The sequence below is a fragment of the Rhynchophorus ferrugineus genome, unplaced genomic scaffold, assembly GCF_030347505.1.
Source record: "Rhynchophorus ferrugineus isolate W39M unplaced genomic scaffold, kcgeb_rfMv2 rfM4, whole genome shotgun sequence".
In the NCBI taxonomy this organism is placed as follows: Eukaryota; Metazoa; Arthropoda; class Insecta; order Coleoptera; family Curculionidae; genus Rhynchophorus; species Rhynchophorus ferrugineus.
In genome coordinates, this window is record NW_027472583.1 from 16,426,412 (window position 1) to 16,454,234 (window position 27,823).

The 27,823-nt window shown below is 31.7% G+C and overlaps 2 protein-coding genes across 4 annotated transcripts in view; both read right to left on the minus strand.

Annotated features, from left to right (window-relative positions):
* Nucleotides 1-1,034: 1,034 nt before the first annotated feature.
* LOC143196312 (apical junction component 1 homolog) lies at nt 1,035-13,206 on the minus strand. The gene is made up of 6 exons (XM_076403974.1): nt 13,175-13,206; nt 12,904-13,076; nt 10,046-10,356; nt 7,852-7,915; nt 2,632-2,955; nt 1,035-1,463 (listed from the first exon to the last, which is right to left on the minus strand). The coding sequence occupies exons 1-6, from the start codon at nt 13,204-13,206 to the stop codon at nt 1,087-1,089; spliced, it is 1,281 nt and encodes a 426-aa protein (XP_076260089.1). The 3' UTR covers nt 1,035-1,086.
* A 6,597-nt stretch (nt 13,207-19,803) lies between these two features.
* The window catches only part of LOC143195499 (uncharacterized), a 186,863-nt gene continuing 178,843 nt past the window's right edge, over nt 19,804-27,823 (minus strand). For 2 of the 3 annotated variants that reach the window (XR_013005547.1, XM_076402717.1), the window contains one exon: nt 19,804-21,683. Coding sequence is in view for 1 of the 3 variants with exons in the window: in XM_076402717.1 (XP_076258832.1) it covers nt 20,886-21,683 (798 nt within the window). In the remaining 2 variants the exon portion in view is untranslated. The remainder of the gene's footprint in view (nt 21,684-27,823) is intronic. The other variant, XR_013005548.1, reaches the window with a different exon arrangement.

The following is a 27,823-nucleotide window of genomic DNA, read 5'->3' on the forward strand; positions in this document are numbered from 1 at the left end:
TTTTGTTGTCGTTCGGGAACTGCTAAAAAACCTAACCTTAATTTTTATTAATATTCTTCCATACTTGAGAGTATATTTAATATTATTACTTTAACACTAACACATTACTTTGGTAAATCACAGGACAAAAGGTTATTAAACCTAGCACGATTAATGAAAACATTAAAAAATATTCTATATAGGAATGTTCAAAGGCAAAAGCGAAAATATACGTTTATATCAACAGGTATAACAATATATAATACTTTGGCAATATATATATTTACATATTTTGTAATGAATTTATTTTATTAAACAGCTTATATAAAAAATTATAGTATATCCAAGAAAACTATGTATAAATTAACAGACTATATTTACAAGGTAAACATTACGCGTGTTAATTTATGTTGTTATATTTAAACTACAATAAAATTGTAGGAAAATAAAAGTTAAAATATCAACATTGTTATCAAGTGAGCCTAAGTAAGACATAAAATGTCATTTGAGTATATTTCATATAAGATTTAATCTATTATTTATTAATGTATTTATTGAAGCATAACTAAAATATATTAGGAGGCTCACACTCACAAGTTAAATTAAGGTATAAATATAATTACCGTTTTTATCTATAATATAATTACGAACGCTTATTAATATACATTAATAAAATATTTGTTGGTATGCTGCAACCAGATATACACTTGACAAATAATTTCTAATTAACACCCCAACATAATAATATTATGTAACAATTATATATTAAATTATGTAAATAAATAGATCAAATATAGATATCTTGATATAATATAGGTATACAAATAGTAACAATGCATAAAAAATAATGACATGTACATGTATTTCGTTATCATCGGAGGTTGCAGTAAGAAATAAAAAATTTATACTATGGTGTATGCAATACAGTATACACTAAACTGTAAATTGACATATACTTTTTTTTTCTCTTTATCTAAATTAATTTAAATAATTTTATTAAACTTAAAATTATATAAACTTTTTACTTTTAGTTGAAAATGTAAATAAAAATTCGATTTTGGTTTTATCGATTGCAACAGAAGTAAATTGTCTTCGAATTAACATCCTTTATAACGCAGTGGTCTCACTGGATAATAAAACGTCGATTGTCTTGACCTTGACTCCAGCCTTTTCCACGTGTCGTAACGTTTCTGAATCGCTCTCCAGCATGATGATGCACATGAAACTCTTGTTCGTACTCGCATTTCGCGGATAGATCGTTTGAGCTTCTACTTTAACGCTGATATCTTCGCAGTAAATGTCCAGCTGTTTGTAAATTTCGGGATATTGACGTTTGAGCGATACACCTCGGGCACGAAGTTGGCCTTGGAGATTGTCGACGGCGATAACCCGAGCTCGCATTGTTGTTTCTTTTGTGGGCAGTCTGATGGGCGCGCAAGTTAAAATAAGGGTTTCGGGCGTGTCTTGTACTTCTCGTTCTGGACCTAGAAAGAAAGTGGTCAATAATAAAAATAATTCATATTTTATATAACACTGCGATATTTAGTGTAATTATAGTAGTGAGTAAACATTATTCCAGTAGTAAAGCATTAAAAAAAATTAAAATCAATTATTATCTATAAACTGTTTTTTTAGAATCAATCCAATTTTCCATATATTTTTCAATTTCATCCTTAAAACACTGTATTTTATAGGGGTGTTGGCTACCGAAAAAAATATCGATATATCCGAAATATCGATATATCGATATTTTTAATGAAAAATAAAAATAGTGAAATTTCAAAAAATATATATATCTTTGATAACCAATTTTAAAGGTTTATTAAAAATTATATTTTAATTTATAATAATAAAAAAATATTGAAAAATATCTGTTAAAAGAATATCAATATATCGATATATCGGCCAAAAATATCAATATTTTTTTCAGAAAATATCGATATATCTATCATTTGAACGTCCACTGCACGTTTGAAGTCAGCAAACCAACGTTTTATTGTTGTTTCTGGTCGAGTGGAGTTTTTATAACACTTTTCAAGCTTGAACTTGAACGCAGTGTAAAAGAAGCAGTGTAAAATTAAAACGCGAAATTGTTTTTGATCCAGTGTTTTGAAAATAATAAAAGTAGTGTCACTCTTAGCACAATAACTCATAAACTTATGAGTAGAATATCATGAAATTTTAGCAGCTTTGTTTTGAAGGTTAGTACTAAATGAAAAAGCGGCGAATGCAATAAAACTAGCACCACCTAGGCCCGGGACTTTTCTGCCCATGTGTTAGTATTGTGTAATTTGCATTTGAATTAAAGCAAAGTATTTATATTTTTTATATTTATATTTTTAAATTGAATATTAATTTCATTATTATTATTAAACTCTTATAGCATTCGTCATTGAACACTGATGTAATAATAAATTATTGTGGAACTTTAGAGTATTTTCTGGTCATATGTTGTCAAATAAATTATCAATGTCGACCTAAATATGAACGTATATACATTGTAATAAATGTGTTGATCCTATTTCATTAGATAAACTATTAGACAATATTTTTGTGATTGTTGATTACTGTCATCATCCCATCACCAGGATTTGTACATAAACTTTATCGAACCAAACTTATTTTCCTGACAACGCAACATTACCAACTTACCTGCAAAGTTCAGATCTTTACTGAGACGAATTTTAGCACATCTCGAAACCAGTTGTCGTTCCCATTTGACCGCCCCACTTGCTGGAGTTTCCGAAACCACGCAGATCGAAACGTAGAGTACGAACTTAGTTTCTGGGTTGTAGTTTTTACACATGTTGACCAGTTCCTCGTATAACTGCGGTCCCATCTCGCTGGGCAGCAAGTCTTGCCATCGAACAAATGTCAATTCGCCTAGACTGCACAGACCTTCCGATAGAAATCTTTCCGCCGCTTCCGGATTGGGATAAAAGCACTTAACGGCTCCTAAACCATGGGAAATATAACCTGAAAATATTAATCATGCTAATTAGTTATGTTTATCCCAGATTCAGGATCAATATCTTTTAATAGTCTGTCTAATGAAACTGCCAATGCGTCGTCAAAATCATTAAAGTTTTCAAGAATATTGTAGAGATTTGACAACAGGGCCGACTAGTACAAATATATATTGAATATTATAGATTGATTAGAACAGACAGCATTCTATCTCTTTTTACTAGGGTAAAATGAGAAGGAAAATTCGGCTCCGAGTTTAAAACAAATTTAGCATATTTATAAATTGCGTTTGGTGTATATGCGCATTATCTATGAGACGTAAATGGGGTATTTTACTGGAACGATTTTAAATACACTTCAAGTTTCTTATGAAATCATTCTAAATATAATAATAACAAAGTCCGTGGTCTTCTTCATTAATAGTTATTTAATTTTAAAAAGTTTAATAGTTATAGTTAGTCAACTCATATTTCTTATACGACGATTTGTTACTATATAGTTTTTATGTTAAGTTAAACTTAAATATAAAGTCCCTTTTTGTTGTCCATTTTCTGTGTTATGTTAGGTGGTTTCACGTAATATGAGCGGCGATATCTACAGGTGGTAGTAATTTGTTGATTTAAATTAGAAAGGCCGATATATTGTGTCTACAAAATATTACTTTTTTTGGTTTTTACATTAATCTTGATTAATAATATCGTTTTATTTACTAGGTAGGATAGCATGCATTTTAATCAACGATATCTGTTAGTAAAAACGCGAAGAATCAACTGTTAAAAAATCTAACCTAACTGTTAAATTCGATGGTTTTTGATTTCTTGATATAAAATAACAATAAAATATAAGTGTTTCATTTAGTATCATTGAGTTATTCGGTGTATACAGACGATGAGAAGAGTACAAAATTATATTTTCTCGGCGGCATTCATTCATTCGTTGTTTGATTTGAAGAAATCTGCTGTTGAAGCCCATCGAACACTTTTAAAAAGTTACACTTCAATTACATTTCAATTAAGTGGTGATTTTCAATTTAATGACAATAAATAGTCTTGCTGTGCATATGATATAATTACCAAAGTTTAGTGTTTTACTAACAGCAAAAATTGAGATAAAATATTACTGCAGATATATCTATCAACGTCAATTGAATAAATTGAAAGACGCATTACTCTTTTGTATTGATACACTATTGCAGTTCGAATGGAAGTTGTAAGTTAGTTAAGCACCCAACGTATTCACCAAACAGCATTTACTTGATACTACCTACTACTCGTAGATATGGGTGGATAGACTAACAATTTCTATGTAACTTTCCTGTATAACATTAAATCAACCTAAAAATTTGAAAAGTTTAAGTGGAAGAAAAAAAAGTGTTGGAAAAATTAATGCCGCGTTTTTTAAGTCTTTAATCCTGGCGCATTCGTCATATTGCAAGCTAATTCACCAGCTCGTTTATTCCCTCAACATTTTAAACAAAAATGTGTATTGTAGTCGATAATATTCACAAAAATCTATGTATGTTTAACAAATTAAATAAGACTATTTTGAAACATCAAATGTATAACGTACAATTTTGTTTATTTGGGAGATTCATCTGTGAGAACAATCTAATATAGAAATACTAAAATAATATATGCTAAAATTAACTTATACAAATATACAAAATAGTATTAAAAGTGTTACTGCGAATAGAGAGAAAGCAATGCACAGCAAGAACAATGGAAAGGCGATTAGATATAATTAGAAATATGTTTTTCCAGTAATTAGTATTAGTGAAAGATATAATACATTTAGTTAGCTTGAAGCTGTCTGAAAATAATCAGTTGTTAAGTTAAATTATTTTAGATTTAGTTCATTGAATTTCATTGACTTATTCGGGTTAAAACACCATATTTAGCCTAAAACTGCCAAACGCTGTTTGTAAAAATGTAAAATTCATTTTAAACTGGGAGAATATTTTTTCTTTTTATTTTACCCTATTTGAAAAGAGATAGATTGCTGTCTGCTGCGTCGGATTTGTATAAATGTAACCGCATTAATCTATAAAATTCCGTTAGTGTTGGTACTGGTCGACACTGTTGTTAAAATTCTTCAAAACATTAGAGGTTACAAACCGGAAAATATTGCAATTATTGTCTTTACTCAGATATTGGGAGAGCTGATTAATGTCACAATAGTGATAAAAATCTGTGAGTTAATTTTACCAGATCTATACATAATTTATAAGCAATTAGTAGTTTGAAAGAGCATTCTGTTGAATTATATGTTGCTGTATAATATGATCGAATATTATATTGCTGAAAATAACTTATCACAATTTTGCTTCTATTTCATTTTCCATGCTTCACTCACATGTATTCGATTCATCATATGATAGCTCAATTTAAACTTTCAATTCTCCACCTTCATATACTATAGGTATAAAAAAATTCCCTCGAAAAAAATTTACCAATCTTATACTTTTGAAATGATTTTACTTAACGATAATACGAATATCGCCAACGTGACGTGGTTGATAGATATGCAACATTACGACTATTTTATATTACTTATTTGTATGCTTAATATGTGCAGGCCGAATCATTTCAGCAAGATAGGAGAAGAACATATTCCACCATATTCGTCAGATTTAAGATTGAGTTAATTTCAAGTTTTAAATGCTCAACACCTGAGAGGAATAGTTACTTTGAAAGCAAGAAACAATCGTAATTTTACGGGGAATATACGAAACATATTGTAAGTTGAAAACTGAAATAAACATTAACAGATTTTTTTTGTCAAATCCTTCTTTGTTATCGTTTTAAAGACTTTGGGTCGTTGTAATTCTAATCATTTTATGTGAATATGATTTTCCTCTATTATTAGAGAATGCAAAACTCATTTTGCTTCATTATCTCATAAAATGGTTAGAGCTTTTACTGATCCTCTCTTGATTAATTAACTATTTCGTATAGCTCTCTCATATTCTTTCTACGACTCGCAGTGATACACTTTGTAAATAAAATACTAAATGACTGATACGTACTAAAAAAATGTAACTTTTCTACTGTCTTAATTGATAAAATCCTTATACATAATCCTTCCAAATAAACAGCCAATGCATCTCATAGATAACGCCGAATATACTGCTAAATGGAGTTTTTAAAAATGTGAAATTTCTTTTAAACTCAGAGTGGATTTTTCGTTTTCATTTTATCCTACTTAAAAAATTTACGAGTTTATTTTGACGCTCAATATTAAGAAATATACCAAACGATGATTAATTATTCCTATTATAAAAAAACATACCAAATTTGAATAGCTGCATATATATAAAGAAGCTGACAGATCAACATGAAATTTCACCTGATATTAAAATTATATTATTTTTATATCAATAAAACATTTTTATCGTACGACAAAACTTATTGGACAAACTATTATTTCAGTTAATGTCATGTATTCCTTATTAACAAAATATATCACACTTTACATCCTTATTCGTAATATTTCTATTTGGGCCTACGGGGTAAACAAGTCAAACGCAACGTTGATCAAAGTAAGCGATGGAAAAAAAATGGTAGAAAGCGTTCAAGATTGCGCTAAAATACTTCGAAGCGAATTAGTGAAATTAAGATTACGCGGCCATCTGAGTGGGACTTCAAAGATACTTTGTTCAACCATAAATTCGGAAACCTTTGAAGTTGTTTGCAACATTTTATCCAATCACAAAGAGATTATGAATTACCGTTTTAATTAAATCAATTTTCTGGCCTACCTGATGTTTTTGCACTATTATTATTTTTAGTTAGTTAATTTTTTTAACCACTGTGTTGTAAGACGTCCAAACTTTATTACGGAGACGAGTTGAGTATAGTAATGCATTTCTAAGGCTGTCTAGTGAAATTGAAGATTTTTCGTATATATTAATAATGAGCGATGAAGATCATTTTCTTTTCAGTGGCCACGTCAATAAACAGAACAGCCGGTCTTGGGTAACACAAAATTCGTAATTAATTCATGAAACATCATTGCATCCACTAAAGACAACTGCATGGCTATTTTTTTGAAAACGGCCAAGACGTTGCGGTTACTGAACGTTATTAAGACATGAATCGAATTTTCTTCTGTGCCTGAAATAGAAGAGTAAAGACTAGAGAATATGTGGTTTGAGCAAGATGAGGCCACAGCACACACAGCTCGTTCAACAATTCAATCACGTTTTTCCACAAAGACTAATTTCGCGAAGTGGCGATTTAGTATGGTCAGCCAGATCTCTAGATTCAATGCCATCAGACTTTTTTATAGGTATTTTAAAGCAAAAGTTTATGTGAATAAGCCCCAAACGATTCAACATCTTATATTCGTCACGAAATTGAAGAAATTCAGCATCAGATTTTGCAGGATGTCATGAAAAATGCCTTAAATAGAGCCGAAAGTTGAACGAAATAACGGAAAAAAAAACTTTTCTTTGAGCAAGTTTAGGCAATAGGTTTAATGGCACAATGGTAACGGGACTTTTGCCCTACCTGTTATAAAAATGAAAGTCAGTCAAAATAATTACGAGAAATAAATTAATACGGCAATGTGAAAAGTTTTAAACAAAAGAGAAATATTAAAAAAGTTATAAATATATTTACTTAAAATATGTTCTACTGTAAAATAGTTCACTATAGTATCACTTTATGGTACAATTATTACTAGGGATTTTAACTAGGAATAATCAAAATTACTTTTTCCTTAACCTTAGAAATCTTATAAGTTTTGATCAGACCAAATCTTGCGCATCTTCTGGTGGATAATATTCTTTAAAAGTAATCCGTTTTGATTCACATATTGATCCTTTTGAATTTAAACCTTTTGTTTTTAAGCCTGGATTTCAAAATCTAAACATGAAAATAGTGGTATAAAAATATTTATACTAACCTCTTTTAGCAACAACAGACAACTCTTTTAAGACGTCCTTTTTCTCTTTGGTGGAAGCAATTACCTAAAGCAATAAAAGTAGATAAATTTATTTTCCGACCAACACTTTATGTTGCGTACAGACCGGGCCAACGAAAGACAACAATTGAGTTTGTTGGGATATTTTTAGTTCTGTTTGGACAGTTTGACGACGGCCAACGAAGGTTTGTTGGCATTCGCTTGCAATTTGTAAAGTGTCGGGAAGATCAAAAGAAATGAATGGAATTCATTTTGTATATACATTATAATGGCCTCCGCATTTGAAAAATACACATTCACGCCCAACGAACGTTTTCTCCTAACAACAAATGCAATATGTACTTTTTATCGAAGGCCAACGAATATTCAGTATCCATCGCGAATCTCATTCGTTGTCCTTCGGTGGCTCCCCTCGTACGCAGCATTAGAAATACAAGTATATACAGTTTTTGCAAGACCTTAGCAAGCAAAATCTACTTATAAGGTTAATTGGGGGGCTGAATCTAAATCAGCAACCTTTTTCTTTAAATTGTTTCCAATTTTCGAAATATTAACTAATTCTTATTCCATTAAAATTCATTATTTTATTAATTATGACCATTAAAGGCCATTTATTGAATTAAAAAGTATAAATCAGAAATAAGCAGACGTTGAACTGAACTTCTTAAGTTCAAATTAAGGACAAATGAGTGTTTTTAGTGTATTTGACGATTAGCTTGGGATCGATGGGATTGGATACCTAAACCTGTAAAGCCGTCAAATGAAATCTGATCATAGAGGCCAATCTCGTTAGATTAATTTTCTAGTTATTCAAAAAAAAATTATTTAAAAGACTGAAGCTACTGACTGAAGAAGAAAAAGCTTCAAAGAAAAACGCTTAACCAAGACCAAATTCATAGAATTCCACGTGTGGCAAAAGGTAGGGATGCACAAAAATATCGATATATCGACGTTTTTTTCAGAATTTTTGGCCGATATTTTTTTGGCCAATATATCGATATGTTTTTAGCATATATTTTTAATTATTATTTCAAAATACATTAAATATAATTTTTAATAGTAATAGTATAATAATAATATATAACCTTTAAAGTTGGTATTTTAAAGGTTCGTAATATATATATATATATATATATATATATATATATATATATATATATATATATATATATATATATATATATATATATATACATATATATATATATATATATATATATATATATATATATAAATATATATATTTGGGCTATTTTACTATTGTTATTTTTTATAAAGTATCGATATAATTTTTATAAAATATCGATATTTTTTATACTTAATCAAAAAATATATCGATTCTTTTTTCCCCGATATATCGATTCTTTTTTTTCCGATATATCGATATTTATTTAAAAATATCGAAGACGATATATCGATATTTTTTTTGGTGACCAACATCCCTAGCGTAAGGGGTTTAATTTGAAAGAGGGCAATTTAAAATTGAGCAAGAGGTTACCCGGCTAGTTTGCAAAATTGTTAAAACCTTAAAATTTCGGGGAGAACCTTCAAGAGAATAAAATAATTAGTTAAAATATTTAGTGAATATTAATATTTTTTGGGCCGATACATCATTATTTTTATTTTTTCTTAAAAATATCGGTAAAATCGGTAAATTGGTAAAATACCGATATTTTTTCTGTAAATTCGATATTTTCTTTTCTTCGATCCGAATATATCGATATATCGATATTTTTTTAAAATCAGCTGATATCCACTATAAAAGCTCAGTGTTGCCAACTCGAAAACTAGAATCAACGTATTGATGCCGGCTTCGTTGGCGCAGTGGTCAAGGCGACAGGACGGTCCTCCTACTGTTGCGATAGTCGCGGGTTAGAATGCTGCTGGGGTATGCATGTACTTTATATTTGTGATTGTAATTTGAAATGTCTTTAGGCAACATTATAAAATCCGACAAGGAATAACCATCCCATTCACGATAGTAAGCATGCTGGGTAAGATCGGATGTCTTTTGGGATGATTTATAATGGCTTAATGCCAAGGACCGTGGTTCGGATCCCAAGTTAAACTGTAGGTTCAGTTAAGACAGACTAAAAAATAACGTTAAGAGTCGTTCTTATCCGTTCGGATCCGAAAGTTGACCCTCCGAAAGTTGTAAACCCGTGTAATAGCTCACCTGTCTGCACAGTGTGCCCATTCTTGAAAACAAACACGTCTTTCGATGTCTCTCCCAATGACTCCTTCTGCACGCCCTGGAGCAGTAGGTATACGAGCAATTGTGACAGTTTTTGAAGTTCTCCGCTTCCTTGGAGGTGGCCAGGGTCGTCTTCCCGCACCGCGAGTACCGGCAACGCAGCAGGGCGGGAGTCGGCAGGGCCGCGTCCAGGCGGACCGACGCTGGTTCGGAACCTTCGGAGCGGCGTCGGTAGGCGCCGTCGGCAGAATCGCTGAGCCGACGTTGCGGGCTAGTGCTAGCTGATACCGTCTCTGAAATGGAGAGAGAAATTCTCGGTTTTGATGGTGTCCCATTGCATGAGAACGTGGTGGATGAGAATACCAGGTACTGGCGGAAAGAAGCGACACTTATCTACGACGCCGTTATGATTCCAAGACAGACAGAAATGGAAAATATGAAGGATAAATAGTAGAAATGAAAGGGGATGTTGGACGCTTCTTATTATCCAGATTTGTCGTACTTTTTAAAAGACGTTAAGCCAGTTGAGTTGTTAATTAATGCAAAGCTATGATTTAAGATAATTCTTGACTTTTTAGGTTTGTGCTTTATTGTATTTTTTAATTAAATAATTAATATAGTTCAATGACATATCGCTAAACTTTTATAAAAATTAATTTTTATTATTTTATTAATATTTTTCTCGTGTTATTATAATACTATGCCTAACTATCATACACAAACTTGAATGTATTTCTTCAGATTATTTTGTAATTAAAATTATAGTATATATACGACTTATTTATTATAAATGAGACTTTCAGTAAATTTTGGCGTGCTTGATTTTACCGTTTTATTTCTTACTTGATTATTACCTAAAGTTGACTTTAGGGACTAATAGGAATAAGTTCTGAGGTTGAAATTTGAGTTTCAGAAGGCTGTATGCACATCAACAATGTGACGTTAGAAATGATTAAAATGAAATGATTCAAGAAAGGGTTAGCAAAAGCTTTTTTTGGAAAATCAAACATATTTTCTCTGGATTAGCCCAAAATTGATAAAACAATAAACTGAGTATATTATTGTAATCTTCTGGATGAGCTTAATATTCAAATTCGTATGAAGAGGAGAGTTATAAAATTATGTCTTCTTAAGATAACACTGTTTTTCAACCAACTCAAACATCGGTGAATCAATACGGGTTTTTGAAATGTATACCCCATTCGCCAGATTTAGTTTATTTTTACCGAATATTTTCATCCCTGAGACAATGTACAACAAATGTGTTCCTGCGAAACAGGAATAAAAATCATGTTACAGACCATCTCCTTTAATTTATTTTTCAGTTATTTGAAAAAAAATATTTAGAAGCTATTGAAGCTACTGACTGAAGGCACTAAAGCATAGATAATAATAATATAATCCCAGCACATCGATATCAATTTGGTTTCAAGGAAAATCACTTAACCAAGACCAAATTCATAGAATTACAATATAATTGAAGAGTCATTTGAAGACAGAAAATTTTGTTTTCAAATTTTTTTAAAGTTTCAAGTTTAATTTTAAATTGTGCAAGAGACTACCTAGCTAGTTTGCAGAAAAGGTTGAAGTTTTAGTTTGCAGCCTTTAAAGGGTTTAGTACGTGGCTGCCTATTCGTAATTGAAAGAAATAAAAACAGGGCTTTAGCTAATATATACCGGTTATGTTCCTAATTTACAACATAGTATAATAGTTATTTTCGATTGGTATACTGTCGTAATAGCTGTAGGTAAAAACCAGTTGGAAATAGCAATAATATTGCAAGCATCAGTAAACAAAATTAACAATTCTCTAAGTAACAGAGAATCCATTGAATAAGGTTCTATACAATATATAAGACAGATCAACAAACCTTTATCAGAATAAATAATATGAGTGCCATATAAAGACGCAGCAAAATATTTATGAATGACATTGAAGGCGAAGCTGCGCTGGTTGTAATGAAAAATGTAAAGAAGAGGAAAACGAAATAATAACTGGATATCAAATTTAAAATTATGATTGGAAGTACAAGCAAATCCTTAAGGATATGTGGCACCCATATACTGCCTTTCGCCAAAAACAGTAATCGTCGTCATAGAGATTTAGAAATGGATAGGATTAATCAAACAATTAAAAAACTGATCCAGAATAATGACCAAAGATTTCTTCATTATGACAATGTTGAGGCAGTCCGGCTTCTCGAGGGAGCAGATGGATCAAAACAACTTAAGAGGACGATGCCTTTTGAGCTGATGTGTTTTGAGCAAAAGCAGAAAACAGTGCTAGTATATAAGTTAGTATTAGTGTAATAAATTTTATGGAACCTAAGAGATTTTATTGAGAAAATCTTATTACTAAGATATTATTATTTACTACATATTATTATTTATTATATCATTATATATATCATAACTTCTGTGCTAATATTATTTATAGTTTTAGTGATGTCTCTACAAACGACATTATTATAACTATATATTAACTATTTATTATAAGTTACTATTAATTATATATTACTTATTATAAGTTATTATAGCATAACTAAAATTAATTTTAACCTTATATGTATAATATGTATTTTCAATATTTGTAAAAGAAACTAAAACATAATAAATAATATATGAATTAAAGTTTGAGTAGGCCATCTACACTAAAAATAAATGTACATGTGCTGTGTTTGTTTCATTTTATTATTGCTTGCAGTTATTAACAATTTATTCAGTATAACTTTTAACGCAACTGACTTAACGTTTACACTGATTCTAGCGAAAAATAAATAAAAGTTATATCGAAAAAAAATACCTGTGTACCGTCGATACTACTTACACATGCCTCCTACCTTGAAGGCAAGGACTTGGGGCCCTTCCGGACGACGGTAGGCCCAAGAGCGAGTCCAGCACGTCTTCCAGCGTGGTGGAGCTGGGCGACGGCCGCACTTTAGAATCGCCCCCCGACAACGTTGCCAAATCTAAGCGGAAATTGTTGATTATTAACGACGACCTAATGGACGCACTTTACGATGCGCTAAACGAACAGACGGTTATGTAATTGAGTTAAAGCGTTAAAAGCAATAAATGTTTTATTTTTTTACTGTTATTTAACTGCGTTACACAGGGCGTTTTGGTTTATGGAAATGCGACATTGCCTCGACTCATTTAGTTGTATTAGCGAGTATCCTTTTACATACATGTTATAGAATTCTAGACCGGTATCCTATTAATTTAAATCATTTCAATTATTTGTACAATATAGATGATAATTAGCATTCTTATTAAATTAAAAAGTACCGCATATTTTTATTATAGCCATTAACTTGAAACAATAATACTTTATACTATAAATATATCAACGATTTTTTACAATAAACAGCCTAAGTTACTTTATATCTTCAGTAATAGTCCTGTTATCATCTACAATCGGAAATTTATAAAATTAGAAGTTTCACAAGGTTTTGTCTTGGATACAGCATTATTCAACCTATATATTGCGAATATCCCAAGAGAAATTTCGTAGAAACATGAAAGTGAAATGGTGAAGAAGTTTTGAAGGTTTTATATGAACTCCCAAAAGATTCAGGTCATTATTTTCAACCTTAATGGTTTCATTGACGTTTCGCTGTTGGAGATTGAAGTCGTGCCGATACCCTGGCTGCAAAAATCCATCACACTCCCTCTTCAACCGTAGATTCTAGTGGTTCCCACTTATCCACAGAAAGAACAGGTTTTCAGGTTTTCTAGAACATCGTGCATAGAGCATCTGGGGTCCCATTCGTCCAAAGCTTCATGCCAGATCTTTGTTCAAAATTTCACAACAATAAGTCCTTTCGTTCGCTGAAATGCCACCTTTACCAAGGTAAGTTGAAATCCTCTCACATGGGGCCACCTATACCACTTTACTGGTATTTACATTATGAGCTAGTAAAAGCAGCTTGATTAACGACTCTTACGGGGTCTTTCAGAAGAAAACATTCGTGTAGTCATACATAATTAAAGATTCCTTCATCCTTATTGACTTCTGGACATACACAAAACATCTTTCTCCATTGTCAGAACAAAACATCTCCTTCTTTCTGTCTATTTTTTCCTGTATACTCTAACCTTAGTCTAAACCTATATCCTATTCATTCTTGAAATTGAAACGAATTACTGTTTCTGTTCTCATGTAAGTTTTAACCAGTAAATTGTCATGGCCACTACATATCCTATCAGACACTTATATAGAGTTGGGCGGTCTTTACATTACTATAATTTAAATACAAATACATAATTGGTATTTGTAATTCAGTATTACAGGTAATTCAGGTGTTTCCTAATGCTTTAAAATACATTTGAAGATAAATACATTTACCATTATAATTCAGTCTAAATCGACTGAAGTCATAAAAGGCTATGTTGGACATCAGTTAATATATCCCTGTCCCACAAAATCGAACTCTATATGGACTTTATAGTGTATGAGAATAAATCAGTATATCAGTATATGAGAAGTAAATCAAAATCTGACGATTTATTTGGTAAGTTAGGTTTAACAAATACCGTATTTACACAGCAAATTAAGCAATTGTTTAGTACATCACTTAGTTATTGGTGCACAGCACAGCGAGGGGGGGGGGGTATAGATGTTGCAGAGAACGCACCACAAGATTACTAGTACATGAAACGTTTACCTATACATATGGGGGACCACAGGCGTGGATTGCTTAGGATATCATGTAGTCTCCGACACTCTATATAAATAAATTAATTGAAGTATTGAACCAATTGCTACAGATTCAACAAATGTTACTGTGACAAAGTTCTGTCTATTCTAATATCTGTAAAAATCATATTAGATCGGCTGTAGGATTGAAATTGGATAAATTTGAAAATGTGATGAACTTTTAAACTGTTACATGAAATAAATGGAACTATATTGGCATCATACTACCGTTCCAGTTATAAAATACGTTGGTTGCCAAAACCTTAGAGGCAAATTACACAAACATGAGATATTGCAGCAGGAGTAGTAGTGTTAGTGAAGAAGATGATGAAAGAAAAAATATATATCTATGTTAAATGAGTATTACATTTTTTATATATTAATATATTAATTTAGATGATAAGTAAATTTCAATCCAACATTAACTTGACACCATTAATATTAACATCATTTAAGTTTTAAGATTTGTAACAAATTCGTTACTTTTTATTTTCTATATTTTTTTCTTTGTTATATATATAAATGCTTTTCAAAATATTAGTCATGCAAAATTCCATAACCGACTGTAACTGACATAAAAATACATTTTCATATTATTTCGATATGTAAAAATAGATGTGATGCATTTATTAGGAACAGTCAATATTTTGTATTCTGTGTATGTGCTTTTTAATATTGTAAATAATTTAATATAATGTTTACAAAACAGCTTAGGTTTGACTCAAATGGTAAATATTTTAGTGTTGTTGTTCGACTATGAGCAATATAATTGAAGTAAATCGAATGCAACCAAACAGTCAATCATTCTAATTCTATCTATGCTTAATTTAACATATATATGTGCATCATTGATAATTATTTGTGCTATATCGACTATGACCTGCATGATAAAATAACTTAATATGTTAACTACAATTATATTATTAATTCAACAAAATTATTGTTTTCTATTTGTTAACATGCCATCATATTCGTACAGGATAGCTGATTATTTAAGTATAATTTGTAACATACAAAGTTGAATGGACGTAAATTTGGTCCAGTATGAAAAAACTTCTGAGAAATTTTACGTTAAAATATAAAATGTCTCACGGGAATGTTGTTTAAGTCGGAAATAACATTAAACATTAAGCTTCCGTTGAAGAAATGCTCCTGACACACACCGGAAATGATTAAAATTAACATAATTTTGTCAATTAACTGTTCGGCATTTTAATTGATAATTTATTGATTTCAATCTCTTCAATCTTCTTAGAATTTTTTATAAAACCTTTTACAAGTCATTTGACAATACACATAATGTTTCACAGTATACATTTTGACAAAAAATACCAGTATTTGGTCAATAAAACACCAATTGTTTATAATTTATTATATAGTCTTGAAAGTAGAGTCCTTCCTGAATATATCAAAACATTTTCAACACTTTTTCTAGACACAGTTTCCTTTTTTGTCTTCTATGCTTCAAAATGGTGACTTGAACGTTGGAAAGAAAAGAAATCTTTTTAGCTAGAACCAAATGGTCTTTTGCTGATATAGCTTCGGGTTCCGGATAGTGGAGTGTTTTGCGGGTGACAGAGACCCTGGGTTACGACTGGGATTGTCGGAGTTGGTTATCTACCGAGGTTTGTGGATGGGTAGGGATTTTATCAACATGTTGTCGTGTTCTAAGGCGCCCATGAAGAACCTTACACTGAGCATGTTCGTGAAACTCCTCACGAACGGGATGCCTGTTTCGAGGTGAGTGTTGACGTTGGATTGGATTGGAATACTTTAAGTAGTGCAAGATATCTCTTAGAGACGTACCTGTACCACACCTGTGCTCCGAAGAGGCAGACTGGACAGACTAGCATTTTATACACGGTCGTTTTCTGGGGGATTGGGAGTTTACTTTTTCTGCAGAGGAACGTGAAGAGTAGACTGTACACGCCAGTGCCTTTGCAGATAGTGTGCTGGATTTGGGCTGACCATTGGAACCTGCGGTCGAACTACAGATCGAGGTATAATGCCTTCTGGAGCCAGGGGATAGGAACTTTAACGATTTGGAGGCGATAGGCGCGGAGCTCCATCTTGCAGGGTTTTGGTCGGGTTTATCTGCAGCTGCCAGTATTTGTAGTACAATGTGGCAATCGCCTGGTTCAGTTGGACTTGAAGACTATCGCGAATGGCGTCGGGACTGTAATCGGTTGTAAACAAAGCTGTATCATCTGCATCAAATGCTGTGTGGGAATGTTTGTAGAGTAGAAAGAAAAGAAATCATTCGAAACCGGAGCAGATGGATAGGGTTGGTATTTATTGAGTTTTTGGCGAGCAATTGGTTCACAATGATTGCTCTGTCAGATGTAGCCTTTTTGGACGAACGTGTTTTCATCAACCGTGCATAACGCTCAGGAAATATGTATAAGGACTCTTTTTGCTATATTTTCTTCAGCTGAGGACGTTTTACTTATCTGACTATTCATTTTTTAATAACAAATTCGTGTTAACAATTAACAAAATCTGTGTTTTTTCACAAAATACATTTGATATGAACTTAAAAAATTATGAAAAGTAAAGCAAACTGCGAAAGTATGAGATAGCTATACCCATTTAGCTACAAAAATAATTTTGATAATCCCTTTAAGATACTTTAGATACTTCAGATAATCAAGAATAATTTATAATAGGCCATAGTACGTAAGTAATTATGGTTAGGTGTCGACAGTGGATGTGAAGTAAAAATGTCTGTTATTAGAAAAGTGCCACCAAAAGCAAAGGCTTGTTGAAACTTATGGAAAACAAATTTCTTTTACTTTCCATGAGAATAGGAATACTTATTTGAAATAATTAAATGTTGCGATTATATGATAATTATTCCCATATTAGGCTATTTCATTTATTCTGCTTAATAATTCTTGATAAATATAATTTTATGCGAAATCCATCTATGATGATGAAATGATAGCTGAATCTCGTAGGTAGGGACTAGTGATGATGACTTTGATTCAAATAAAATTGATTTTCTGCTTATGGCGCCTTTAATATTAAATACCATCTCCAATCTACCAATCTTGTTAACCATTTTTGTTAAAAAGTTAAACTAAATCCAATTTTTAAAACATGCAGAAAATGCGGATGGTACACTAATAATTTACATTGGTGTGGTTGTTTTGAAATATAATTGTTCTGAATAACATTTCAATACATTAACCTTTAATTTGCTGGTTGTGCAATATTGTTTTTCTAAAAGCTCTCATAAAACACCCACAGGGGGTATGATAAATCATATATTGTAATATATCTATATAATAATAAGTAATAATAGATTGAAAAAAAGAAAAATATTAGTTTTGTCTCATGTTTTTCAAAATGAACTTATTTATATAGACTATTCAATTTTTTTTTGTACATACGTCATCAAGATGTTTAATGTATTGCCTGCCGCAATTTGTAAATTCGTTTTAGAATCAAGCAATATTTTCCTTCTCATCATATTCTAGTTAAAAAGTGACACAATGCTGTCTGATTAGTTCAAACACGTAAACGAATGAGCCTGTCAAAGTCGTCCGGCTGTCAGACGTATGCAAGATTACTGAAAGTGATAAGAGGTTGTAACTCTAACCTATTATATATACTGTAGTATAATTACCTGTAGTTTTTAGATATACTATAATGTTAAAATAAATTATATTTGATAACATTTTTGTTCAATTATTTTATTTAGATTAGAATTTTATTGTATGTCAAAGCCAAACTGAACTACATCTCAGAGTTGATGCGGCAACATTGCGACCTTTTGATGTCACAAATTTAAATGACTTATGTACAAAATAACTTTGAACAGACTAATATATAACACTAGTTAATACTTTTTGTCACTTTTTTGGTAAAATCATACAACAGTCACTGTAGAACTGTGCGAAAAATTGAACCATGCCGTAAATGTTTTTCAAGCCAGCTTTATCCTATTAAAAAGAGTTTTGCAGAGTAGAAACAAGTGGTAGACGGGGCAAAATGCCAGGCTATTCAGAAGAAGGTCGAGTCAATCTCTCTAAATTTTTGTCGAGTTACTAAAGATGTGTGGTCTAGTATTATTGTGGTTCAATTGTGATCAATTTCCGTTCCCATTTATCAATTTAGGTGGTTTTTTAGAGCGCCTGTGTCAATCATGTTAGTTGTTCACAGTAGAGGATTGATTTATATGATATATCATAATTATAATGAATTATGACCAGATTTGAACACACAGAACACCTTTCTTGATATCAATGCGGGCTTTTTAATCCTTGGGAAAACCTCTCCGGGTTTCGGCCACGATCTTTCTCACTCATTGTTGACATACGTGAACATTCTTTTCAAAAATGACTCGATATCATTTCCTTGCAGTTGCCACTCATAAAAAGAAACTGTGCCTATTCATTTTTCCACTATTAATTTACGCAGAACCCAAGTATAGAGCATCGTTTGGTATTTAGTCTTATGTAGATTGGCCGACAAGGCTGAGGTTCCCTTTAACATCGACATACTTGTAAAGTCATCATAAATACCACAAAATTTTCAATGATATTGATGGAACAAGTATTACAAAGGATCAATACAACATTAAATGTATTAGAGGTTATTAAAAAAAAACTTTTAAACCATCTCTTAGCAAGAGCTGAAATAGTTTTTCCTCAACAGGGACAAAGAGAAAGAGATATTTTAAAATTATTATTGAGATAAAAGTATGTTTGTACTCTAGGCAATTTCATTGATATATCAAGATAAAATCGTGAAACCATCATAATTATTAGAGTGTTAAAAGTGCACTGTATTGTTAATATTAGTATAAAAATATCATATTTTTGCAGTATATTTTCAAAAATATTATTTTTAATCCAACACCAATCTAAATCAAATAATCCGTACATGAACAAAAACAAAGCAACAAACGAAAACAAACCGAACAAAGCAACAAAAAAAAAAGAGAAACAATACATTATATTTACCTTTTAAGTGCCTTCCCCTGTACTTACGTAAAAGTAAATCAAAAGCGAAATTAAAAAAAAAACAACAAAAGCAATAAAAAATAAAACAGATTTATTCATAATAATAAAATGAAACACTTTGTACACGCACCTTATAAACACAACTAACAATAATACAAAATAATATTATTAATAATAACATAAATAATTTAAGAAAAAAAGTGTTAATGAGATTTGACATTGCACTAAACCTATCCGTAACACATCGTTAAAATTATCTGTACATGTTAATATTTATGTGTTGTAACTAATAAAAAACTATCGTTGACAACTGGGGGATGATAGAAAACTGAATACAATGAAAGAAAAGTCATACAGTATCAAATGCCATGCGATCATAATTTCACCGTATATCAAAACCGCCATAATTTACCTTTTGTAAAGTATGTGGTGACACATTCAAGGGACGAATCAACAAAAAAGAATGAACGAAAATTCTTGATGAATGAAAATCGTGTAACAATGAACGAGTTAATAATTTTTTAAAATATATCTATGGTAACAGGTAAAGGATATGCCAATTGAAAACATCTTCGTATGGTCGAATTAATGATAATTTTTCGATGATTGATGCCATCAACAGTAAAGTGGTGTGAAGTAATATACCTTCAGGCTTCCTTTAAACATCAAATGACATGTAACAATTGACATACACTATACATTATGACTAATCTGTCATTAAATCAATAGTATTCACACATAATCGAAAGTATTACAAAAAGTGTATAAGAAAACAAAAAATAATATCCTAACAAATAATTTCGCTACGTTTATTTATACTTAATATGCGCGGGATCAAATCTAAGTTCCTGAATCTATACAATATGTGAGGGATCAGACCGAAAAAAAAAAAGAAAAAAATAGTATATCTAATGTTTATTAAATACACTTCATTTATCAAAAATTAAAACTTAATATTAATAATAACTGCAACATATTATTATAACCATTAAATAAGAAGGCACTCAGTTGAATATTTTTTACAACAATATACAAATATTTGAAGCCGTTATAGTCGCCATCGACGAAGTATTTTTTTACAAAATTCAAACAATGATATTATATATGATTGTAACATTATTTAACACGATTGCTGAGGAGATTTAAAATTTTTCTCTTAAACGACCACGGACTTACCATTACTGCTATGATTCTGTAGATCCAGTCGGAGACCACCATGAGGCGGTACGGGACTTTCGGAACAGGTTACCGGCGTCTCTGGACTATCCAGCGGTTTGGTACCGACGAAAGAGCTCTCCAACCAGCACAGTTTCTGACTACCCCTCGGCGAGACCGAGCTGGATCTTTGGCTGACGTTATCGAGATGATCGGAACTGGGTTTCATGCCGCTGACGTAGTGAACGATGGCCGACGTCACTTCCTTGATGGACGTCTGGATTTCCGGACTTTCCTGCGTGGAATTCTGCACCTGCTGGGCCAGTAAGGAACTGGCCAGACGTTCTGCGGGCGTACGGGGCCTGTTCAGACGTTCCTGCGACCTCCAGCCCATGTAGGGCTGGCGATAACTGAAACTGGACCTGACCGAGCTGGGACTGATGGATCCGTTCGGTTGGCGACCTTGATTGAAACTACTCCTCGTACTCTGGCAGGGACTGGATGCGGTACTGTTGAGCTTCGACGTGCTCCATCGTACGAACGGTTGGTTGCAGGGCGTGGGGCTCAGGACGACGGGGCTCTGGGTGCCGGAACCCAACGAACTAAGGCTGGTGGTCTTGGAGCCGGTGCCAGTCCATCGGGTCTCTCGCGAGTTGTTCTTCTTCAGCAGGAAGCCCTGGCCGGGTACCTGGGATTGCTTGTACCAGTCCGGGATGGTGAGCTTCTGAAGGCTGCGCTGAACCCTCAGTTCGTGTTCGGACATGACCCGTTCGGTTTTTTGCAGTTCATTTTCTGGAGGCTGAAAATAAAGAGAAAGCTATTAGTGAAAATCATCAGAATAAAATTATTCAAAAAGTTTATATACAGCATTTGCAATACTAACGACTTAAAATAATAATTTGTTATAAAGTTTATAATAAGAAACATTCAGTGATCTACTGTCAACTTATAACACAGATAACTATAAATAGGAATCGTGCGTTTGTTTTTTTATTATAAATCAAAGTGTAAGAATAGTCAACAATATTTTTTAGAATCTTCAGAGACTTCCCGAAATGCATTTACTCGATGCAAATTTACATTCGATGCATTTTAAAATCATTTTCCATAAAAAGCGTTACGCACTACGCGTCTCGCAACTTAAGATCGACACTGCAATAATTCCATGGCTGGATAACGTTACGTACTTAGGTCTCCACTTCAACCGACTGTTCGGTTGCCATTCCCAAATCTAGAAAGGTTCGGGGCTACCAAACCTTCTATCTTCTCTGATCTGCCCTTCTAGCAGACTTCCCATCTCCATCAAATGCTTGTTTTACAAGATGTTAATTCGGTCCGTACTCCTCTACGGATCTAATATTTATCTCAAGTTTGTTACACCCAACCAGATAAAACGGCTCCAAGTTTTCCAAAATAAGCTCCTTAGGAGAATCTTAAACGCTCCATGGTTGACTGGCACTCCAGAAATCAAGCAATCATTCCACAAATAACAATATCCGTCGCTGCAGTCATTAGTTTTCTCCTATACGACAGTATCTAGTCGTGTGTTAACTGAAGTTCGCGAATCAATAGAATCGCCGGATCCTCGTACCCAATAACGGCTGCCCGATCAGCGGGTGCCATATTTCCAAATTTAATGCAGTAGCAGTAGCGATCCACAGGGGTCAACTGTGAGGCGGTTTCGGTTTAGTGTATTGGTAAGACCAGAGGCAGTCCCACATAACTCGGTCCAACTTATCACTCCAGGGCAAGTCTCCACGACCAGGTATGCATCATGCATTCCACCGCCTGGTTTTAGGCCAGAACAAAAAAAAATGTAGCAGTTATTGCAAAAATTGAAGCTGATCTCCAAAGGCAAACCGAAAAATGTACTACAAAATGAAAGAAAAGTAAAAAAGGAATGTATAACTCTTGAAAATAATGCTGGGAATTTGAGTGATATGCTACTGCACTAACAATTATATTTTCCAGGAAAATAATATTGATAACAATAAATTTTTACTCAATTCAAGTGCTTATAAAAACATGTTTTTTTTTATATTACTATAGGTATCCAAAAATACATTTATATTAATAATAATAACATGGTTTCTCAGCCAAAAAAGAATAATTTATTAGAATATCTATTAATACGAAACTAATCTATTTTCATTAATACTTTTTGTTTTTCTTTGTTTAATAATGAATTACAAATGATCCACCTTACTTTTATTATAATGGAATATTAATTGCACACTAATTAGATTTTAATTTAAAAAAAAACCGAAATTAAAAGTAGGTTGTTGTAAAAAAAGTTCCTTTTATTATACTATTGATTTGTATTTTTTAAATTTTAAAATCAAACAATAATACATGTATTTTATTTTGTTTTATTTTTTTTATATATTTTAAATTCTCCTTTTACCAACTATGGGTTTATCTGGACTGGGCCTAAAGTTTAATGTGGGCTCCGAACCACGGTCATCGACATTAAGCCTACCGACTGGCGAGTGACCAACTTTAGACATCATCCCAGAACACATCAGGTCGGTCTTACCCAGCTTGGTTACTGGCGTGACTGGGATCATTTTCCTTGTCGGATTTTACACTCTTGTCTAGAACATTCACAAATATTAAACAATTACAAATATAAATTTACGGCCATGCCCCAGCAAGATTCGAACCCGCGGCTATCGCAACAGTAGGAGGACCGTCCCATCGCCTTTACCACTGCGCCACCAAGCCAGCTGTATTTTATTTTAACGATAATAGCATATTATATTTTAATATGCAAGTAATATTAAATGTTTGTTTATGTTTAAATATTAAAAACTCTATTTGGACAAATTCATGTTTAATTTGACACTATTTAATTAAATTATCTTATTTAATTAAAAAATTTATTGATATTTCAAAAACATCGGGTAATATTAATTCGAACAAAACATATAACATAGTATACTATAAAAAATTATCCATATAATATTTAATACAAATGATATAAGTAAAACCAGTAGAATATATATAAAGTGTAACTGACGATAAATGATTGTCCGATCGATGTACATTACCGTACCATAACAATGCTTACAAAAGTCGTTTTAGAATTTCGCTTTAGGCATTTCAAAATGTAGTCTGACTGACACGTTTATAACAAATACTGTTTTCTAACGGTTATAAATCGTTTCTCGTTTACAATGCCAGTCAAATTATTCTAAATTTGTCATTGAGATAGGAAAGGGAATGACTGGCGATACAATAATAGCCACAAAATAGTTCGATATTGACCTGCTTTAATAAAACAAAAAAATCAAGTATATATAGCAGGTTGTCCGATAAGTATCTTTAGTCATTTTCTAGTGATCTTATAACCCAATTTGTGGATTCTGTCCCTGCCATAAAAATCCGTATATATCTGTATTCATCAATGTTTTAAGATGCGAAAATAGTTAAACAGCACTAAATCCGGTGAATGTTTATTATTATTTAATTAATACATTATTACTAGTCGTTTTTTGATTCTTTTGAGTCTGTCTCCTGTTCTGGTGGTATCCAAAAGCTGCAATATTTCAATATTCTCATGATAAAGGAGTCTTTCCTCATGCCCTCTAGAAATTCTCTTGATTTCTTGACTGACTGTGGGTATCTGTAGGTCTCGATGTAGGTAATCAGTCCTATAGTATTTGGGTGTATCCACAATACCTCTCAGGACTTTGTATTTTATAAAAATTTGTATTTTGTTTGTATTACTCTTTGCAGAAGAAATTGAACTCCGTATGTCCATATAGGTTTCAATATTTGCTTATATAATAACAATTTATTATGTACTGATAATTGTGATTTTCTTCCAATTAGCCAGTACATTTCCTATATTTCAATTCCAGTTCTTTTCTTTTCTTCTTTATATGTTCCCTCCACCGAAGTTTTGCATCGAGATTCATTCTGAGATATTTAGCGTTGTTGGTATATGGAATGATAAATGATATTATTTAATGTTATTGGTACTGGTACGGTCTGTTTGTAGGTGAACTACACATGTACAGATTTACTTTCATTAATTCTTATTTTCCAAGCTTGTGTCCAATTATTTATATTGTCGGCCTGTTGTAATTTTCGTGAGGCTTCTTCACTATTGTCTCCGACAGCCATCGTAATATTTTCCATTTGTGGTATATCACAAGTGTAGAGTAGATAAAGCATTGGTCCCAGTACAGTTCCTTACACCTCTTTAGCTTCTTTGGTTAAATCTGGTGAATAAAGTAGATATTGCAAGAATTCGAAATTTTATTTAGTGAATCTCGTGATGGAAATGTGAGAGGATGTGTTGTTTTGATGAAAAATTAATAGTTTCTTCCGGAAACCAAACTTTTCCCATAAATGTTAACAGTAGTAATATTTAAACAAATGATAATATCACTTTCTTGCTCTATTTTTTCCTCACTATTATGCAATGTTATTTAATTGAAGCGACATTATTTAACATTTTGTATTCTTTTGGTTATTCCAGTATTATTAAACCATTAAAGAGTAATGGTAAGTTGGGATAAACATCTATTAAGAATAATATAATATAAAATTACATTTTACCTTCCTTTAGAAATAATAGATTATATGTAGCGCATTCATATAATGTATTACCGGAAAGTAAAGCTGCTAAATTCAGTTTCAAAAGAAAAACATAGTATTTAGTAAATTTCATCCTAATATAGACTAACAAAATTTCAGAATAACAAGATTCCTCTGTAGTATATTTACGAGATATTTAGATTTTGGCAAGCAGGTTTTTCATATTCATAATATAAGTATTAATTAATTCATTTTGAATTTTAAGAATGTCAATAAATTAGATATGTGATAAACACAGAACAGCCGAGAACATTTATACTGAGTTAAGAACTGCTAGTAATCGATATGGTTCTGGAGACATATTATTGCACTAGAAGTATTTACGAAGGTCACTAAGATATTTCTGTATGTTTTATTAGTGCTAATTCCGTTAATTTCAGGTTTCATTAGTAAAGGAATCTTATAACAAAGTACTAATCAAATATTGCAGGTAATAAATATATTAATTTGTACATCAACAGCGTAGAAAATAATGTGAACGATTAGATAAAAACTTTATACTGATCACATGAACGAAAGCTAAAAATAAACTAGAAATGAGGTACCTGAAAATGCTGAAAAAATGCCTCAAATAAATATATTTGCTTATAGGAAGGGATATGAGAAACCGATGCAAAAATATAATATAGACAATGAATATTTACTTGAAAACGAAATACAATTTCGTTAAATTTTATTATAGTATAACGTCTTTGAATATAAATTGTTATGGATATATTTATAGAGTAAAATATGAAGATTTTATAGTAGCTTATCCGAATTAGTTAATAAAGATATATAGAAAAATTAAAGAAGCTAATTACATAATGTACGTTGATGGTCCATGATTGATACTATAACTAGAATACATTTAATATTTTTATACATTTCAAGGTGTTCAGAGAATAACATATGTTTTTAATCAATAGTTATTTTACTTGATAAGCTTAGTTGTTTTTTGTAATAAAATATCTGTAATGTACCTTTCTTAAGTTTGACTACTGTTTCAATTATTCAATATATATAATAAAAAAATTATATAATAAAGTAAAGAATATTTATTATATATATTATAATACAATTAATATACAATTATATTATCATATATTGTGCTCTGAAGTGACAGTTTTAAAAGTAATCTTATAGTATTTTTATCTTTAATTTTTGGGACTTTTTTAGGATTTGAAGATTTTTAGGATTAAATATTCATCAGATATTAAAAAGCATGTTTATATATAATAATCAAGAAATTAAATCGTTAGGGCGAGTCAGTCATTTGAGATTGAAAACATGTTAAATTCATACTATTGCTTTACTTGATTTAACGTTAATTAATATAATTAACTGTAATAATAATATGACTTAATAAAGTTTGGTCGAATTTTCACCAATTTGATCACTAGTTAAATAATAATTTGAATATTAATTGATTACTGATGTATTTACGTTGTGATGAGTGTGTGTGCAATGTGTTGCTTGTGAGTAGACTAAAATACAAAAGAAAAGTAGTAATGAATTAATTAAGGCACATATATAATTAAAGATGTGATATTACAAAAACAATTGTTTAAAAAGTATCTCTCATACATTAAATAGAATGTTTAATATACATTATGTAACTATTTAAGTACCTTAACTAAATCTCTATTTTCAGTGTCATTTGTTTCATATTGAAACTCGGCAAAGGAATACTTTCCAAATTCTACGCACGCAGGACTACACAGAAACATCGTCGCCACGGATGTTAAATTGCAACTTTCTCCACGAATGACGTTAGAGTAAATATTAAAAATGACAGTGAGTTTTTGTCCATTATTTTAATTAGTAACGGTTTCGATAGCAACGTTTGTTGTTAGTAAAATATTCAAGCCATTAAAACGCATCTTTCGCTGAGACCCGCATGCCTAGGCAAGTTATCGCTACCGCTAACGTCTACTTATTTAGCAGAAGTTGTTATGCGAATACCTGCCTCAAATATTTGCCGTGTCGGTATCGTTTTCTACTTACTTCCTCGTCCCAAAGCATGCTCAGTCTCACCCACGTGTGCGCGTAAGAATCTTCGTACAACAATCCCGGCATTTCGGCGTCGCTTTCCATCACCGACTATCCCGATTATCCCGATTCCGATGACGACGAATATCGCGACGGTATTGAATAACTTTCCTATCAGAAGGAGCCTCTATGAAAGGTTCAATAGAGCTCTCCTCTGGTGGGCGATAGTGTGTAATTTTATACACCTTGTTCCAGTGGCGTGCGCCGTTAGAGAAGGAATTAGTATTGTTTGAAAATTGGAAATTATGTAAGATACTTTGTTTCTTGTTTTTTTAAATGTATTTAAATATTAATTATTATAAT

What these genes read in the sequence shown, in the direction of transcription:
- LOC143196312 (XM_076403974.1), bottom strand. Translation starts at nt 13,206, where the DNA reads ATGTCGCATTTCCATAAACCAAAACGCCCTGT. An exon ending in TGGGCACACTGTGCAGACAG is followed by an intron (nt 7,916 to 10,045) that starts GTGAGCTATTAC and finishes TTATTGCTTTAG; the next exon opens with GTAATTGCTTCCACCAAAGA. An exon ending in TAAAGATCTGAACTTTGCAG is followed by an intron (nt 1,464 to 2,631) that starts GTAAGTTGGTAA and finishes CTTTCTTTCTAG; the next exon opens with GTCCAGAACGAGAAGTACAA.